Raw genomic sequence first — 18,854 nt, 5'->3', positions numbered from 1 at the left:
ATTCATATTAATTTTTAATTCACTTCAATTCAGGCGAGACAAACGAGGTCGAACATTTATGTGTCTGTCTATATGGGACAAGGGGGTTTCCTCTGACCACTACACCAAAATTTTTTTATTTTAGCACTAAATATAAATATTATTTATTCATGCAATTTAAAAAAATATATATTATTTTCAATATCCTATTTTACTAATAATACATTTTAATCCCTAAATAGGATGTCCTTATCATGAACGTCCTGACCTTAAAAGTGTGTTAATCATATTTTCTCTACCTCAAAAAAAGAGAGTGGAAAAGATTTAATCATAAAAATAACAATATTACATTTTACTAAAAAAAATCAAGAACACAATCACTTTCATGAAGCTCTTCTTCAGTTTCTTTCTACTCAATTTTATATAATAATCCTAATAGAATGAAACATAGGAACACAAAATAAATAAAATAGTAATATTTTAAAATTTAAAATTGAAATAACAAAAAGTTAAGAGATTACATTCAAAAAGTGAAAATTGTAGTTTCAAGCCATTCCATCTGAGGCTCAAATGCATGGTCCTAGAGAGAAAAAGACGAGAGAGAAAAACAAGTGTGTCGATGTTGATGTTGATAACCTGAGATGTTACATTTCAATTTTGTTCCTCTCTTCAATCCATAATTGTAGTGGTAATGTGTGAAATCTATGTTTCTACACCACCACATATGTTCTATCTCAATTATGTAGTCTATTCTATTATCCGCCATCAGTTCAAAAATTCATTTGGGTGGCTCTAAGTTGCTCAGCAAATCAATATTTTGGGTTCCACACAAAAAGCTTTTTGTCTTCATTTCCACTTCAAGCTGGTATTTTTATGCCTCAAGAAGCTGCAACTAATTGCATTAGTGCATAGTGTGGAATACCCTTTTCGGGGAGGAAGAATTTGTGTCCATGGAGAAAAACAATGTTGACTACAGTCCTTTGCTTTCTCCTCGTGGCGATGAAAGTGCAAGCAAGACACTATCATCTTCTCTTGTGTCAGCTACTAAAGGGACTCTCAAGTTTTTTATCTGCGTGATCTTTGTTTTGTGGACAGCTTTTATCTTTTTTCAACCTGCAAAGCCTGTGAATAAATTGTTTTCAACATGGAATGAGCTCAACCGTAACTCTCCTTTTGGAATCACAGGTTAGTTTATCTTTTTTCTTGTTTTCACCTTGTGTGTGGCGTGAGTTCAAAGCTAAAAATGTGTTTTGTTTTGCAGGAAGCATTTTTGTGGTGTTCACTGCCCCACTTCTCATAATTGCATTTCTTGCCATTGCGCACCTAAATCTTACCGGGGAGGATCAGCTTCAAGGGTATGTGATTTCCCAAAACGTTTCTATCCCTGTAATGAATTTCTTCATCACCATAACATGATTCTAAATGCGGTCACAGTTTTGTCACATCCTTGCTATTTTGAAAAATATTGGCACAATGAGATCACAATTGCAGTTGCTGTTACTTTTGGTGATGTGATCGAAGTTGCAATTTTTTTAAAACCATGGTTTTGAGTATATGTTGTACTTTGTTTATTATTGCAGGAAGAAGAGTTCCAAAAATCCTAGGTTCCGCCTATGGACATTTCCTGTGCTTATCAGAGGACCATTTGGGGTTGTTTCTGCCACAGAGTTAATTGGGATTGTCCTCTTTTTGCTGTATGTTCTCTGGGCTACTTACGCTTATAGTGTGGAGGCCCTTGGAATTATCTCTGAATCTGATATGTCATCCTTTAGAGAGAAGAGGTACAATAGTCTTGTGCCTTCATTTATCTTATTTGGATTCTGCAGACTTAGTTTTTTTAATGAGATGATAAAAGGTAGTAGCACATTCTTATTAGCTGAAATTGGTTTGAAATCATTAAAATTTGTGGATTTCCTTCATATTTGAAGAGTGTATAGAGAGACTGACAGTGTATGTTGCTAGTATTCCTCAAAATGAAATTATTTTCTTTGTTGAAGACTTCCTAGTTTTCCCTTTGTTGTTGGAGTACTAATTGTTTTCGAATTTGGATTCTCTGCTGGATTAATTTTGCTATCTTTCTGCCGTGTCTTCAAAATATACTGATGGACACTGATTTTGATATTTTAAAATATATAAAAAAGAATTTTAATAAACATATCAATGTATTTTTCTTATACTTATTCTTTAGGATTTCTTTTGGGATTCTTCAAGAGATATTTCTCAATCAGCGTTTGATTGGTTATTGAAAAATAACTCTACCATGAAACTAATAAAAAGGGGGAATTGTAATTAAAAATTCTTGGTCCAATAAACTCCAGAGAATCTATTGAGGTTTTAGAAGGTATACAAGAAAATCTCAGCCAAGTTTGGTACTGTGTAGATTACTATAGCGATATGAAACTTTTGTGTCCCAACACATGTATAATTGGAGTGATGAAATGTCAATATAAATTACGTGTCTTGACATGGAATCCATATATTGGCTCCTGATCATGCTTCAAATGGAATCTTTTTTGCTTTTAATTATCAGACAACGTCCATCCTTGAAAATTAAATTTTGGAACAAGCATTTTTGGCTTAGAAATTTTACAATGTTCATGTAGATGTAACAACGATGAACATGATGAAGCTGTTTCATTTGATTCTTTTCAGCATATTCATGATAAAAATTATGGGACTTCGAACCGGAGCAATTGGATTAATGTGCATGGCTTTCCTATTTGTCCCGGTTTCAAGGGGATCTGTTCTTCTCCGCTATATAGATATCCCTTTTGAACATGCCACAAAATACCATGTATGGCTGGGACACCTCACAATGGTGATATTTACTATCCATGGACTTCTCTATGTCATTGCTTGGGCAATGGAAGGCCGCCTTGTAAAGGAAGTGAGTCCTCTTTAATGGATTTCTTTTCTGAAGATAGTTTATACTCACTCTGAATTTGAATGTACAGGACAAACAAAAGTGTTATTTTTCAACTCCCTTTGTGTTCTATTTGTTTATTTGTGTATTTGGTATAATGATATAGTTCTTGATTGCTGAATGAATCTGATTTTAATGAACTGATGTAAATGAAACATTGAATGCTTTGAACAAGGCCCAATTGTTTTTAAAGAAAAGAAAAACAAGCTGTATTGATGCATTCTTGCAAAATAATATTGGCTATCAATGGTTGATTTTGTGCTGAATTGGTAATCTTCTAAAAAAATGTTTGCATTATCTATTTACTTTTGAGATTTTCATTTTTTACTTATTTATCAAAAGGGAACCTTCCAAACTAATAACGTGTCTTTTGTAAATTGAGTTTTAATCACACATGTAAGTTCTTAATTTAAAGTATAATATAGGAAAACATAATGATGAGAATATCTCTAATTATCAATTGTAAATATTTCCCTAATTACTGAGATATTAAATCATACCAAACTCAAGCAAAATTCAGTTGAAACGGCTGAAGCACAAGGAGATTGCTTTTAGCTTTCTTCGTGCTACAGACAAGATATGAGTCACCAGAGACTATTAAACTGGGTAGTTGATCCATAAACTTTCTTTGCACAACTCACCATGCAAAAAGGCTTTTTTAATGGCCAACGGGTGAAAAGTCCAACCATGGATGGCAGTCATGGCAAGAGAAAGGTTTTTTGCAATGGTGGGAGATGGAAACTTCAATGGATCTTGCTAGTTGGAGAAAGGAGGATTCAATGATGGTGAATAGAGGATCGCAGGGCCACAAGAGCAGTGCTACATTTTTCCAAAGAGATCTTATCTTGATTCACAATTCATCCAACTTTAATGGTTTTTGCCCCTTAGAAGAAAATAATTCTTCCATGTAAACTAAGAAGGAAAATAAACTAAATACTGACCTTCATAGCTGTTTGCATTTAGGTTTCTCAACTCTAGGTTAGAAGTATATAATAACACAAGCCATTGCACTCCATTTGTCTTGTTCTTTTATTTTGCTTATGCCTTACCAAAATGTCTATAATGCTATCCTAATTTCCTCTTAGGTTTGGTAGTTGTTGATCAGCGGTGAAGTGACATCCTTTATTTCTTTATGCATGATCTTTTTATTAGGATAAATTTGAACTTATGACCTCCTACAACTCATTTGTCTCTAGCCACTAGCCCATGCCTAAGACTTTGTTCACTTGAATGGATTTGGGGAGAGTGATCAAGGGGATTTGAGAGGATTTGAAGGTAAATTTTGTTGTTATTTAGTTGAGTAGATTTGGAGGTAAGTGAGAGTGAATTTGGAAGTAAAGTTTGTAAGAATTAGTGTAGGATTTGATTGATGTGACAAATTAAAAAAATTTACTTCCAAATTCACTCTCACTTACCTCCAAATCTACTCAAATAAACAACAACAAAATTTACCTTCAAATCCCCTCAATCACTCTCTCCCAAATCCATTCAAATAAACAAAGCCTAATTGAGGCTTAATGAATGAGTTTGGTTGGTCTCAAGTGTCTTGTATTTAGAGAAATGATGGTTTATAAACATTAAAATCTAATTTTACTTCAATAAGCTTTATCTTGAACACATTGGCACAATCATGCTAACATTTCCATGCCTAATATGGTCCCTTTTGCAGTTAGTACAATGGAAAGATATTGGTGTAGCCAATCTCCCAGGAGTTATTAGCCTTCTAGCTGGTCTGTTAATGTGGGTGACCTCTCTTCCTGGAGTGCGAACATGGAACTTTGAGTTGTTCTTCTACACCCATCAATTATATGTAGTTTGTTGTCTTTTTGGCCTTGCATGTTGGTGACTTTATTTTCACTATGACTGCTGGTGGAATATTTTTCTTTCTGCTTGATCGGTTTCTGAGGTTCTGCCAATCACGAAGGACAGTTAATGTAATCTCTTCAAGATGCCTTCCGTGTGGCACTGTGGAATTGGTTCTTTCAAAACCTCAAAGTAATTACATACTCACCATAGTATTTCTGTGCACATAATTTTGTACCTTAACCAGTTCGCTGACAGTAAACCTTTTCAAAATGTTGTAGATTTGAGGTACAATGCTCTAAGTTTCATTTTCGTTCAAGTCCGGGAACTATCATGGCTACAGTGGCATCCATTCAGTGTTTCTTCTAGCCCTTTGGGTGGAAAGCATCACCTTGCTGTTCTTATAAAGGTTCTTGGCAAATGGACGGAGAAGTTGAGACAAAGGATTACTGATACTGATGCACAAAAAGATTCATCAGTCATAACAACTTCAGTGGAAGGACCATACGGGCACGAAGTACCATACCATTTAATGTAAGTGGTTACATGCCAATCTTTTTGTTCTGCACACATAATAAATGATGGAAACCATGATTTAGTCCTTGTTCCTTACTATGCATGGAGTTTCAGACCAAATAAGATTTTAGACTAACTTATGTTTTTGTTCTTCGCTTCTTCAGCTAATGAAATGACTGGCCATTTTGTTCTTAGGTACGAAAATCTTATATTAGTGGCTGGTGGTATTGGACTTTCTCCCTTCCTTGCTATACTGAGTGACATTCTCCACCGTGTTAGGGAGGGGAAACCCTGTCAACCGAGAAATATTTTACTTGTTTGGGCTGTGAAAAATTCAAACGAGCTTCCACTTCTCTCAACCATTGACATGGAAACAATTTGTCCATCCTTTTCAGATACAGTAAACATTGATATTCGTATTTATGTCACTCGAGAATCAGATCCTCCATTGGTGAGTCTACATTTCTTCATACAAATTTGTACTTTCTTCTGATGGTGCTTTGTTATCATTTACACATTCTTTTTTCCACTAAATTGTATCTGATTTCTGTTATCTGCAGGAAGAGGGGTACACTCACAAACCAATAAAATCTTCATTCTGCCCTATGGCTAGTGATTATGGCATGTCTGTTCTGGTTGGCACAGGAGACAATTTCTGGTCCGGACTTTATGTCATCTCATCTACAGTTGGCTTTGTGATATTGCTGGCTTTGTTGTATGTTTACTACATAACCCCATTTCACATAGAGATATGGTGGTACAAGGGACTACTATATGTGATATGCATGGTTGCAAGTGTGGTTATCTTTGGTGGTTCAGTGGTTGTATTGTGGCACAATTGGGAAAAGCAAAGTTATTTGAAAGAAAAGTCCAATAATGAAAATGTTGATGACAAGATTCACCAAAATAGCTCTTTGGCTCCCAAGGATCAAAGTCAAGTCAGTATTGAAAAGTCAACTGTCGTTACCTATGGTTCCAGGCCAGACTTCAAAGGTATGTCTTTATGAACATAATTTTTCAACAAAACTAAGATGTGTTGTTGTATTGTATGATCTAAGTTAAAGTTTCAGCTGGACAATCTGCATAATAAAGCATCCAATTAAATATCATTGTATTTTATTGAAGTGAAACTCTAAATCTAACCAAATATTTACTACCTATAGTTACTAATCAAGATACATATGCATTGCAGAAATTTATGAATCAATGTCAAAGAAGTGGGGCCTTGTTGATGTGGGTGTCATAGTTTGTGGCCCTTCAACACTTCAGACAAGTGTTGCTGAGGAAATCAGGTCACACAGCATGACAAGACAACGCCATGATTCCATCTTCCATTTCCACAGCCATAGCTTTGATCTCTAGCTCCCCAAAAGGAAGATGGAAGACACATATATGTGTGTGTGTATATATATATATTCCCTCCTAAAATTAGAATCCTTCTGAGGATTATAGAACTTAGAAGGGTTCTAGAATTGTCACCAGACATGTTTTATATGCAGTTTCAGGGATGATTATAATGTTAATCTTCAGTTTTCTGTGGCTTCTTTCAGTCTCATCTCTTAGAAGTGTAAATTACTGGATCAGAGGATACCTTAAATCCGAAGCAAATACTATTTTAAAGTAATTTTCAGTTGTAGGTGAGTATAGTTTTTGGTACTGTATTTAACCTCACCTAACTATCATTCTGTGAAAAAATACATATCAACAGATTAGGCGTACCGAACCTTTGATTTATTAGTGTTTTTTTATTGATAAAACAACAACGAAATATGAATTATTGTAGCTAATAAAATGATGAAAGCATCTCTGCAAGTTTCATTGGTTGCACTTATTAAAAGATGGTACGTCATTAGTTGATAGAGGATGACACATCATCGTTAATGAATGGTGGTTATTCATCACATTTCCTTCAGATTTTGTTAATGGTTGTGATAAACTAACTAGTTAGTATCTGATTTATCAAACGATATTTTTTTATATAAACTTATTCTATGCAAGTTGTGCAATATAAACCAGATTGTAAAAGTTAACCACACACACTTATCTTCATACTAATCATTGATTACTTCAAGTGGTGTATGTTGTTAAATTAATAAAGGTATCTCTCATTAAGAAAAAATATATCATTATATAAGTGATGGGATTAAAGTAAAAGTTTAGTTAGAAAAATTGTATGAGATAATGAAAATGTAAAGTAATGTATGAATTGATGTGTAGTTGCATGGTCGTATTCTTCCATTGCTTCATTATTGCTTTGAAGACAAGCATCGGGTGCTTTTTAGGTGTGGAGTTTCTACTTTCTACACATTTGGCTTTGCTCTCTCTCAACACTTTCGTCAAACATCTCGCTTTCATTTTTCTCATTAATTGCATGCATGAATGGGATCTACACAAAAATAAAATAAAACCAAAAAAACGCGTTTATCAACGAAAATATTTGTATAGAAAAGTTAAATACTAAACAATTTAGAGGTCAAAGTTAGATTAAACACTTTATCTAAAATTTAATTTATCAAAATCTTTTTTCATCATTTTTACATTTAAAGAAACATAAACATCTTAATTTAGCTCTATCTTAAATAATACAAAACTTAGCTAGTATATGAAAATTAAATTAAAAAAAAATGTTAAAATTAGTTACTTAAATTTGTGAGTAAAACTTAGCTAGTGGTAAAGTTGTGACACGAAACCTATAACGCAATAAAAAGAAATGGTAAAGGAATTACGTAAAGCAACACCAAAAGAATATTAGAAGACTGAATAGTTTCCTTCATGTTTGGCCCACCTCAACAATAAAGAAAGGGATTAAAAAAGAAAACCAACTACCGTATGTATGTACGTGTATATATACAATACTATACAATACAAAAAGTACGTTTTTATAGAGTTTTGTGGACAAAAATTATATTAAAAATGACTTGATTAACTTGATTTAACACTTGCATTAAAATTAGTGATAGATAAAAGTAAACCTAATTAAAAAAATGCTAAAACCGACAGAAGAGAAAGTGAGAGATGGTATGTATCATAATTTCTTCCTGTGTCGGCAAACAAAACCTATAAAAGAAATGCCACGTTCACCCACCATAATTTTTTAATTAGTTTTAAATTCCATAATCAACATGCTAATCACAAATTAATACTTTGTTCTTTATAGGGATCGTAATTGGAATCAGAACAACACAACACATGATGCTTTTATATTGCCCTAATTGAATAGGATTAGGTATCAATGCACGTGACACATTTCTGAGTATTTCCATTGTAATTTTATTTGTTTATTTTTAATCAAATTTATTTAAATTTTATTTTTAACCTATGTTTTTTTATTGTGTTGAATGAGTTGTGAGAGCGGTGCGTTGGATTTGCGGACAGTCTGTCAGCGTCGGCGGTAGACACGTCAGTGTCTCAAACCTAATTAATACAATTTCCCAAACCAAAATCTTGATATAGTAATTAGGAAAAACTAAAACAAATCAGAAAAACGAAAGCAAAACCCCAACGCATAATTAATTAATGATGAATGATAATTAATAATTATCATTAATATTATTATTATCATAAGAGAAAGGCAAGCACCGTCACTACCAGCCACGCAATCTTTTCAACTAAAACTTTCCATTTCCACCAATTCAAAATAAAATAATCAAATAACAGCGATTAAGTTTAACTTTTTTCGACTTTTTAAATAATTATTAAAGAAAATAAATAAGAAGAAAAAAAAAGATAATATAAAAAAAAGGAAGAAAGAGGACAGCAAGCACCAGCACAACACACGCAGTCCTACTAATACTAAGCAGCCAAACCTCTGAGTTCGCTGATTCGAAGAAACAGTGTGTTGTGTTGTGTGTTGTGTCGGTGGCATCGTTGGAGTGAAAAAACAAAAGGAGCGAGAATGTACGGTAGAGATCCGTGGGGTGGTCCGTTGGAGATCAATGCGACGGACTCCGCCACGGAGGAGGAGCGGAGCCGGAACCTGCAGGACTTGGACAGGGCGGCGCTGTCGCGGCCCTTGGACGAGACGCAGCAGAGTTGGCTCCTGGGTCCCGGCGAACAGAAGAAGAAGAAGTACGTGGATCTCGGTTGCATCATCGTCAGCCGCAAGATCTTCGTATGGACCGTCGGCACGGTTCTCTTCGCCGCATTCCTCGCCGGATTCATCGCGCTCATCGTGAACACCGTCCCTCGTCACCACCACAAACACCCGCCTCCCGACAACTACACGCTCGCCCTCCGCAAGGCCCTCATGTTCTTCAATGCCCAGAGATGTAAGCAACTGAGATCCCTCATCGAGTAATCGTGTTTGTGTGATCATTGTTTGTTTAGTACACGTACACTAACTTGTCTGAACTGGTTGTGTTTGTTCCTGTTGCAGCGGGGAAGTTGCCGAAGCATAACAATGTGTCTTGGAGGGGGAACTCGGGTATGCAAGACGGGAAGTCTTCTGATACGTCTTCTGCGATTAAGGATCTGGTGGGTGGGTTCTACGATGCCGGGGATGCTATCAAGTTTAACTTTCCTGCTGCGTTTTCCATTTCTATGTTGAGTTGGAGTGTGATTGAGTACAGTGCAAAGTATGAGGCTGCTGGGGAGCTTGATCATGTTAAGGAGATCATTAAGTGGGGTGCTGATTATTTTCTCAAGAGTTTCAATAGTACTGCTGACACCATCACCTCACTTGCTGCTCAGGTATCCAACGACACCCCTTTTTCTTTGTGTTTTGGTTCATTCTTCATTTCTCACGTCAAGTCATTTGCTTCGGAAGTTTCGTTCTAGTGGTAGTATAGTAGGGAGCATGATTTTAAATTGTGTTGCAATTCGCCATCCTTGATATTGTGGGAAACTGTGTACAAATATGGCTGATCCATACTTTAGGAATGGATCAAGGATTTAAATTGTGGTCAAAGTCACACGTTTGTTGCATCTCGCAATTTTCGGTATTGCGGGAGATTGCAGATACATGGGGATGACGCAGTTGCAATTTTGAGTGGTTTGAAAAGATAGGTTGGGTTGATGGGTTAGAATTTTGTTGTGGGGTGTGGAGTATGGAAGAGGATGTGTGCCAATTATTGTTTTTTGGGCTTGTTTGACAGGTTGGGGTAGGAGATACTTCTGGTGGGAGTACTCCCAACGATCACTATTGCTGGATGCGTCCGGAGGACATGGACTATGATCGCCCTGTGACTGAGTGCCACAGTTGTTCAGATCTTGCCGCTGAGATGGCTGCTGCCTTGGCTTCTGCTTCCATTGTTTTCAAGGACAATAAGGCCTATTCCAAGAAACTGGTGCATGGTGCAACCACGCTCTTCAAGTTTTCGAGGGATCAGAGAGGTAGGTACAGTGCTGGGAGTTCGGAAGCTGCAATATTTTATAACTCAACCAGTTACTGGGATGAGTATGTTTGGGGAGGCGCTTGGATGTACTTTGCAACTGGAAATTCGTCATACCTTAAGCTTGCTACTGCTCCTGGCCTGGCCAAGCATGCTGGTGCCTTCTGGGAGGCCCTGATTATGGGGTACTCAGCTGGGATAACAAACTTGCTGGTGCTCAGGTAATTTTATAGGGATTCTTTATTATGTGTATGTGTGTATATCTATATTATGCTCTAGTTTGTCTTGGTTTGTCATTTGGAAACTAGATTAACATAAACAAACAATAGCTAGAAGTTAAAGTCATGATGATGAATTAGATATAATGAATTTCTAAGTTTTTTTGTTCACTTTTCATTTTTCAAGAAGACATCTTAGTTTAATAATAATTGTCTTAAAGTTGTAGTGTTTATGGTGGATGCTGTGTGGTTTTCAATACTTTGTCCTTTAGCAGCAAAAGTCGAGTTCTATACTAGATGTCTGGCTAATCATTCCAAAATCGGAAATACTTATATCTGGTATTATTGCTACTAACCTTGGATTATTTACCTTTGTAAATGTCATAAGTTCTTCTGCCAATGCTTTTCTGCGTTCAGATCTTCATGTTAAATTTAATTTTGTTCTCATATATGTTGCCTTTCCCGGCCTTCCCGAGATGTTTTTCCTTGCACGTGGTCTTTATGTCATGCATTACCTTGCAGGTTTTGGCAATTTTAATGAAAATTCATTTAATTGATTTGATTTTTCATTATTTAGGTTCTTCTGAGTCGTTTGAGGTTGTTCTTGAGTCCTGGCTATCCATATGAAGAAATTTTGAGGACTTCCACAATCAGACAAGCATAGTCATGTGCTCCTATCTACCAGTTTTCACAAGTTTTAATAGAACCAAAGGTAACCATTCTTGCTTCAAACCTTTCCACCAGTCACATCAGAATTCATGACTTTCTGATTACTTTTCTCTGATGTAAATGTTCGTATTTTGTGCACTCAGGTGGCTTGATTCAATTAAACCATGGTAGGCCTCAGCCTCTGCAATATGTTGTCAATGCCGCCTTTTTGGCTGCCCTATATAGTGATTATCTTGATGCTGCTGATACACCTGGATGGTATTGTGGACCTAATTTCTTTTCAACAGACGTGCTCCGTAACTTTGCCAAGACCCAGGTATGTGGTATTTCCTTCGAGATAGTCATGTATGGGATCCAAATCCCTCATATTATTGATATCACTATGATGTGCCAGGGTTAATTTTTCTTTTCCTTTTTTGGGTGTTTTTGCAGATTGATTACATTCTTGGGAAAAATCCGAGGAAAATGAGCTATATTGTAGGTTTTGGTGATCATTATCCAAAGCATGTCCACCATAGAGGTGCATCTATTCCAAAGAACAAGGTCAAATATAGTTGTAAAGGTGGATGGAAATGGAGGGATTCTTCCAAGCCAAACCCAAATACAATTGTTGGTGCCATGGTCGCTGGTCCTGACAAGCATGATGGCTTCCATGATGTTCGTTCAAACTACAATTACACAGAGCCAACACTTGCCGGAAATGCTGGTTTAGTTGCGGCACTAGTGGCATTGTCAGGCGACAAGAGCACATCAATTGACAAAAATACCATTTTCTCTGCTGTTCCCCCTATGTTTCCCACGCCACCACCACCTCCAGCACCGTGGAAACCATAAGTGCACCCTGCCATTGCTTATTTCTTTCCATCAAGTACCCCTGATGATTCGAGTGACGTGTAACCTTCATTTTGTATCAACTGGAAGATCAAGGTAATTTTGCAGAGAAAAGCTTGGAGAAATGGAATTATAGTGGAGCTTGGCCTAATCAATATATAGCTGCCTGGAGCCAATGATTGATCCAAGTTAAGAATTGATAGAGTGGGTACTTGAGAGTGTGTCTCTTTAAATTTTTGTGATACACATAGTATATATGTATCTAAATCAAATCAAATCAAATCTTGTATTCTTTAAACATAAACTGAACAGCTTGTAATTGTTTGACAGTCTCATCTAATGCCTTCACAGTTTTTCTCAATATTTGTCTTCCATGCTATCTATTTTCGTTTAGTCTTTTATTTTTCTTCTCGTTAAGTTTGGGTTCTTTGTTATTCCTATTTTGTGAAGTAGCCATTTAAGCTGCTCTAAAAGGCTCTACTAGTGGATCTAGCCATGCACAATCAAATTTTTAACTGCTAGAAACCATCCTCTTAAATAACCTTCCCTTTTGTGTATGTACTTCGAACACTATTAAGAGACAACGACACGAAAAAGAGAAACAAGTGGCACACTATTCAATCGTATGACTTTGACAACAGTACGTTTCTTTTATGCTCCACGGTGCTGCACTTTCTCCGTAAAACACAAAAAACAACGTTACACTTCAAAATGCACTTTCGATTCTTTTTTGTCGTCGTAATGTGAAATTGCAAGGTTGTCAACAAGCTATCTTTATCAGTAAATCTTGCACGCTACTCCGTGACCAGCACTTTGAATCTGGTTCGACCTTTTATGCATGCCAACTTCATTTATTTGTCTTGATACCTTGATAAGTTGGGAAACATTCCTTGCTTGTTGTGGCTTGCATCAATTCTGCACCATGTAGAATATCGTTGCCTTGACCACCATCACTTTCAAGCCAAAATATATATTGAACAGAAAGAGTTTTTTTGTTAACGAAAGTGCAAACATGGCAGAAGAACTTAACCACTCTCTGGAATATACACCAACATGGATTGTTGCGGTTGTTTGCTGCATAATTGTTTTCATCTCCCTTTGTGTTGAACGTGCCCTTCACAAACTCGGAAACGTAAGCTCACATCTCTCAATTCACAGTTCTTCTGGCCTAGTCGATTTCTCAACCATTTTGTTCTGTTTAAGGGAGTTGTATTATTCTTGTTAAGTAATTATTTTCTTTTTGGTATGTATTAAATCATTTCATTCATGATGAGTTGTTTGTTCGGTTCAATGTTACAGTACCTAAAGAGAAAAGGTCAGAACGCACTGTATGAAGTCTTGACAAAATTGGAAGAAGGTAGTCTCTTCAGTTTCAATTTGATTCACTCTCAAGCACAAAAGCTTTTCAATATTATATGTTGGTACATCTAACAATCTTTATTGGCATTTTTATCTGTAAAGAACATTATTATGATTTTGAAGTGGGAATTTCAATTAACATAGAATCACTGAATCAATGGTGACATTAGTGTAATCCAGTTCCTCAAAAATAAAATCATTCAAATACCGGACCGAGTCTTGTAAGTGAAGAAAGTAAATACAAGTAACAACTGCATTTTTGAATTGGACTATACAATATGTGTTCTCAATCCTATTGAGTACAAAGCATTTGCGTCACATCTATTGAGCATATATATCATTCATGATACTTCTATAAATGTCCAATGCAACATGTTATTCTTTAGCCTGATCAGTGTGTATTTTTGTTTCACCAGAATTGATGCTTTTAGGGTTCATTTCCCTTTTGTTAACCGTCTTTCAAGGTTTAATAAGCGACATTTGCATCTCACCAAACCTTGCAACCCAAATGCTTCCATGCAAAAGGCCTCATAGGTCTTCAGAAGGTTCAGCGCATTATCAGACATACTATGATGCTATAATAAACAGAAGGAGGCTTTTGTCTAGTGGTTCTGGTTCAGATCATTGTACACATAAGGTTATTACCAATGTCACTGACAAAAAAATTGGAATTCTGTAAAGCTGGAAATATCACAAAATAACATTTTCACATACAAACAAACTATTTGATTCATATTTAAATCCATGCCTTTTTTTCCTAAGCAGGGTAAGGTTCCACTGTTATCATTGGAATCTTTACATCAGCTTCACATTTTTATCTTTGTATTGGCCGTTGTACATGCAATATTCTGTGTCACAACAATGCTTCTTGCAGGTGCAAAGGTAATATAATATGCTCCTCAGTAAAAGTTGGTGATATTATGTTCCTTGAACTTGATATATTCTTAGTAAAAGTAATAGTTCATCCATGATTTGCAGCATATTAAAGTTTAATATTTACATGGTGTAGATGCGGGAATGGAAGGTATGGGAGGATCATTATCGAGATTACAGTGAAGGTTCAAATTATACTCTGAATTTAAAATTCAGATGATCATACAAGAAAATGATTTTTTTTTCTCTCTTCATATTCTAACTTCCTAGCTCAAATGCAGCAATAGATAAACATGAGTTCTTCAAAGAAAAAAGTCGAGGATATTGGAGAAAAGCAGCTGTTATTAGTTGGCTGGTAAGTCTTCAGAACCTTCTTCAATCTTCTTCTAACTTTAACCTTAGGATGAAGAAAATTGAAATTGTAAACTTCTACCAGTTCTTATAGAAGTAGTACTTCTAGAGTTTGATAAGAATGCTCTGATATATTTATTATAAAACTCAACCAATTGCATGAAAGTGAGAATGTTAAAATAATAAGGAAATTTTGCATGTATTCCATGATTATTGTATGCATTTAATGATTATGAATTATCTTTTATACACTTGTAATCAATTAGATATCACGGTTATAACTTTTAGAGTCTGTTTGTGAAAGGGTTTTTTAATGGAGGAGAGAGCATGTGACCTTTTCCTTGTTTGGTTTACAAAGGTAATAGGAGATTTTAACAATTAATTTACTTTATAATACCTTATAATTTTGGACCAAAATAAATTAATTTTTCACTAAAATGCTTTAAATCATCTCTTCTTAGTTCAAAATCCCTACAAAATTGGAGGGTAGTAAAATTAGGATGCATAGGGATTTTCCTCTCCTCCATTTCCCACTGATAAAACATTATTGATAATTATTGTAAAAACCAATAGATATATCATATGGTAATCGTTATAAGTTAGTAAATATTCTATTTTACTGTATAGGAATAAGTTATGCAGATAAAGTTTTAGAATAAAGGAGAAAACTATAAAAGTAACAGTGTTTATTAAATTGAATAATGCGTCAAAATTTAAATTACAAAATTTATGTTACAGGGTTTTGAGAAGAATATTTTCTTCAAATACTTCATTTTATTAAAGTCACATGGCTGGTTAAACTCTAAGGATATATAGTTTTGTGTTTGTTTTGGCAGATATCATTCTTCAAGCAATTTCATGGCTCTGTTACAAAGTATGACTACTATGCACTTCGGTATGGATTTGTCAAGGTTAAGATCTTTTCATGCCATATATTGTTAATCATTTGGAGAATAATAACTATTTCATCATATGCACATGAAACAAATTATGATACTCATAACATTTTTCAGAAACACTTCTCAAATAACCCCAACTATAATTTTCATAATTACATGCTGAGGACACTTGAAGTAGACTTCAAAAGAGTTGTTGGTATCAGGTAAGAGTTCAGACAAGTTCTTCTCACCTATTTCAGTTCATTGCAAGAAAATTTCCTTGTAATGAGCTAACTGTTCTTGATTTGTTTACCTACTATTGTAGCTGGTACCTTTGGGTTTTTGTTGTGCTGTTTTTGCTGTTGAACATTGAAGGTAAATGCTTAATCAAGATCCTCTAATTCTGTTGAAAGTAAACACTTATAGTTTTATATCTTCCTACTTATGAGTTTACTATGCAGGATGGCACACTTATTTCTGGTTAGCCTTTTTACCCTTGATAGTAAGTGACTTACACTCTTTACAATGTTTTTGTTGACATTACAAAGAAACCATCCATTTCATCTTTAAAGTATTATCCTCTCTCCTAAATGAATATTGAAGTAAAAATATTAGTAAAACACATTCAGTGTAGTGGTTAGGTATCTTATACTTACATTGTGAAGACATTCTATTTTGGAGAGGAATCTGATGCATTTTTTCTACCTGAGGGGTTCATCAGGGAAATATTATATGTAACTTGATTCTAACCATTATCGGAAATATTATATGTAACTTGAGTCTAATCCATTATCTGAGAAGTTCATCAAGGAGATATTATATGTGACTTGAGTCTAATCCATATAAAAGATTGATACCACTTTTAATCCAAAATCTCAAGATAATGAGTTTATAAGTTTTTTTTTTTATATTGTATTGAACTTTGTCATTTCTATCCAATGTGAGACTCAGACTTATACTTGAATTATTTTCCATAGAATCTCAGGTTCAATCCCTACAATGTGTGTAAATTTATCAGGTTAAAAAACAGTCACTGTAATGACCCAATGAGTAAGAAAACACCCTATAATATGAACAAAAAAGAGTATAATACATCAATTTTGTTTCTTAACTGATGGATACTCAATACTTGGGAGAGTACTTAGAAGAGAGGGTGATGCTTTGGGAGTCAAATTGGTGATTTGTTTATAACAATACCAATTAAGCATGAGATGTTGGTATGATAAGAGTTATACTAAGCTTGCTTATGAAACAGCTTCTACTTCTGGTGGGGGCAAAGTTGGAGCACATAATCGCTCGTTTGTATCAGGATTCAATAAACATGTTGGAAAGAGATGATGACAAATCAGTGAAGCCATCAGATGAATATTTCTGGTTTACCAGCCCTCTCCTAGTCCTCCACTTACTTCACTTCATTTTGTTTCAAAACTCTTTTGAGATTGCATTTTTCTTCTGGATTTGGGTGAGTGTTACATCCATAAGCTTTCCTTTTCAAATCTTAATCATTTTACTAAAATAACTTGTCTGTCTCCTACCATTCCCTATGCAGTGCACATATGGATTTGATTCATGCATTATGGAGAAAGTAACCTACGTTATCCCAAGACTTATAATGGGGTAATATACCCTTTCAATGTGAAAATGAAAAACCATAACTTGAATACTTTTGCTATATTATGTGCTATGTTTTAATCTCACTGCTTAGAGAGGTAATGTGTCATGCAGTGTAATTGTTCAAGTGCTTTGCAGTTATAGCACCTTGCCTTTGTACACTATTGTGACTCAGGTAATTGAATAATCTAAAAGGTTATATTTCCTCCATCGGATTCATAAAAACTAGTTTGAAAGTACAATATAAGGTTTGATGAAATCAAAACTGATACAAACGTGTTTTTCTTGTTGATTTTAATCTCCTTACAATGAGAGCAGATGGGTAGTGAAATCAAGCGTCAGAAGCCGCTTTCAAGTGACTCCCTCAATACACCGCATTCCAACTGCATGATCAAAGAATCAACCCAAACTGATGAACAAGCAATAATCATGGTGGAAGATGCAACATCTGCAATTGAGCTTGTTCCCTTGGATAAACCTAATACATCCAACAGTTAATGAATAAACACTCACTTTATTCCTGAAAATGTTTGACACTGTCATATTAGTATCTCATAAGTTAAAACAATTGATAAGTTTCTGAAATGTGAAACAAATCTTTAAATTTAAAAACGTACCACCATTTTAATTCCTTCAACTGTAGACTTTGTTGACACGATTTTCTGATGCACATTTCTAAAACCTTTTTTTTTTTGCTTCAATTCATGAACTGATGTGACAGTGTCTTACAATTTCAGAATCCAGATGATTTTTTACTCAGTATGTATTCTTCATCAGTCACTAGCATGAACTGATCTTGATTGTTGAAAAATTTGAAGTGTCAATACGACATTACTAATTGGTTTTAATGATGATTTTATTATAACGTATACTATAATTCGGTTCTTATTTGTTGTTAGCATGAATACATGATTGTAAAGGGGACACACCAACAGTTCAACTGCATTCTTGAACATCACATTTATTTTTAATTAGAAGTAAATTATTCACTAAATGAAGGTACTGAGTGAAGCTTACGCAGTCCAGCTACAGCAGGTGATTCCTTGCTTTTGTTTTTTTAAAATGAAAATCATCCTTATGCACACTTCTCATTTTTCTCTCTTCTGTAAATTCATCTTAGACCATCTCATTCGTTTTCTTTTTCACATCTTACAGAAAAGAGTTTTCTATTTCGTTGTTTAGATAAATTGAAATGGGACAAAAAAATAAAAGTATTTTATGCCAATTAAAAATTAAATTAGCCGCAAAAAATATAGAGGTTCATTCTATTTTCCTTTCATATAAAATTATATATTATTTTTTAAAATTTTATGCTATAGGAAAAGGCCCCCAAGAAAACACGTTCCTTAAAACATACCTTTTCCCCCATAAATATATGAACAGTTTTATCTAATTTTAAGATCACATATTAATATTAGGCATGCACAAAATATGGATATAAAACTACATAACTCAAGCCAGTCTAAAGGATACTTTTTATAACAAAAGTATGAAGACAAAACCATAATACTTC

The 18,854-nt window shown here is 34.8% G+C and overlaps 3 protein-coding genes and 1 pseudogene across 5 annotated transcripts; all 4 read left to right on the top strand.

The window, feature by feature from the left end:
- The first annotated feature begins 680 nt into the window (after positions 1-680).
- On the top strand, positions 681-6,763 carry LOC148201168 (ferric reduction oxidase 6-like). Its single transcript, XM_088113499.1, has 9 exons — positions 681-1,164; positions 1,241-1,334; positions 1,560-1,760; positions 2,632-2,866; positions 4,572-4,897; positions 4,987-5,239; positions 5,417-5,672; positions 5,782-6,214; positions 6,414-6,763. The coding sequence occupies exons 5-9, from the start codon at positions 4,762-4,764 to the stop codon at positions 6,581-6,583; spliced, it is 1,248 nt and encodes a 415-aa protein (XP_087969625.1). The 5' UTR covers positions 681-1,164; positions 1,241-1,334; positions 1,560-1,760; positions 2,632-2,866; positions 4,572-4,761; the 3' UTR covers positions 6,584-6,763.
- LOC148201169 (ferric reduction oxidase 7, chloroplastic-like) lies at positions 930-3,026 on the top strand. The gene is made up of 5 exons (XM_088113137.1): positions 930-1,164; positions 1,241-1,334; positions 1,560-1,760; positions 2,632-2,866; positions 3,009-3,026. The coding sequence occupies exons 1-5, from the start codon at positions 930-932 to the stop codon at positions 3,024-3,026; spliced, it is 783 nt and encodes a 260-aa protein (XP_087969263.1).
- Positions 6,764-8,974: 2,211 nt separating the features above from the next.
- Positions 8,975-12,630, top strand: LOC124848623 (endoglucanase 25-like; annotated as a pseudogene). The gene is made up of 6 exons (XR_015785980.1): positions 8,975-9,489; positions 9,597-9,910; positions 10,315-10,772; positions 11,347-11,481; positions 11,582-11,754; positions 11,871-12,630. The product of XR_015785980.1 is annotated as an endoglucanase 25-like (transcript).
- A 465-nt stretch (positions 12,631-13,095) lies between these two features.
- On the top strand, positions 13,096-18,191 carry LOC124848677 (MLO-like protein 13). Of its 2 annotated transcripts, XM_047326432.2 has the most exons (14): positions 13,098-13,401; positions 13,569-13,626; positions 14,045-14,265; positions 14,394-14,510; positions 14,638-14,686; positions 14,783-14,856; positions 15,689-15,763; positions 15,866-15,954; positions 16,056-16,105; positions 16,192-16,232; positions 16,986-17,192; positions 17,280-17,347; positions 17,456-17,516; positions 17,660-18,191. In XM_047326432.2, the coding sequence occupies exons 1-14, from the start codon at positions 13,282-13,284 to the stop codon at positions 17,837-17,839; spliced, it is 1,410 nt and encodes a 469-aa protein (XP_047182388.2). In that variant the 5' UTR covers positions 13,098-13,281; the 3' UTR covers positions 17,840-18,191. The 2 variants fall into 2 exon arrangements, with proteins under 2 accessions (XP_047182389.2, XP_047182388.2); XM_047326433.2 differs by lacking the exon at positions 14,394-14,510 and having other exon boundaries at positions 13,096-13,401.
- The last annotated feature ends 663 nt before the right edge of the window (positions 18,192-18,854 follow it).

Source organism: Vigna umbellata, chromosome 4 (genome assembly GCF_029865625.1).
Source record: "Vigna umbellata cultivar VRB3 chromosome 4, Vumbellata_1.0, whole genome shotgun sequence".
NCBI classification, from domain to species: domain Eukaryota; kingdom Viridiplantae; phylum Streptophyta; class Magnoliopsida; order Fabales; family Fabaceae; genus Vigna; species Vigna umbellata.
The sequence above is the reverse complement of the archived record's forward strand: the minus strand, read 5'-3'. Positions and strand labels throughout refer to the sequence as shown.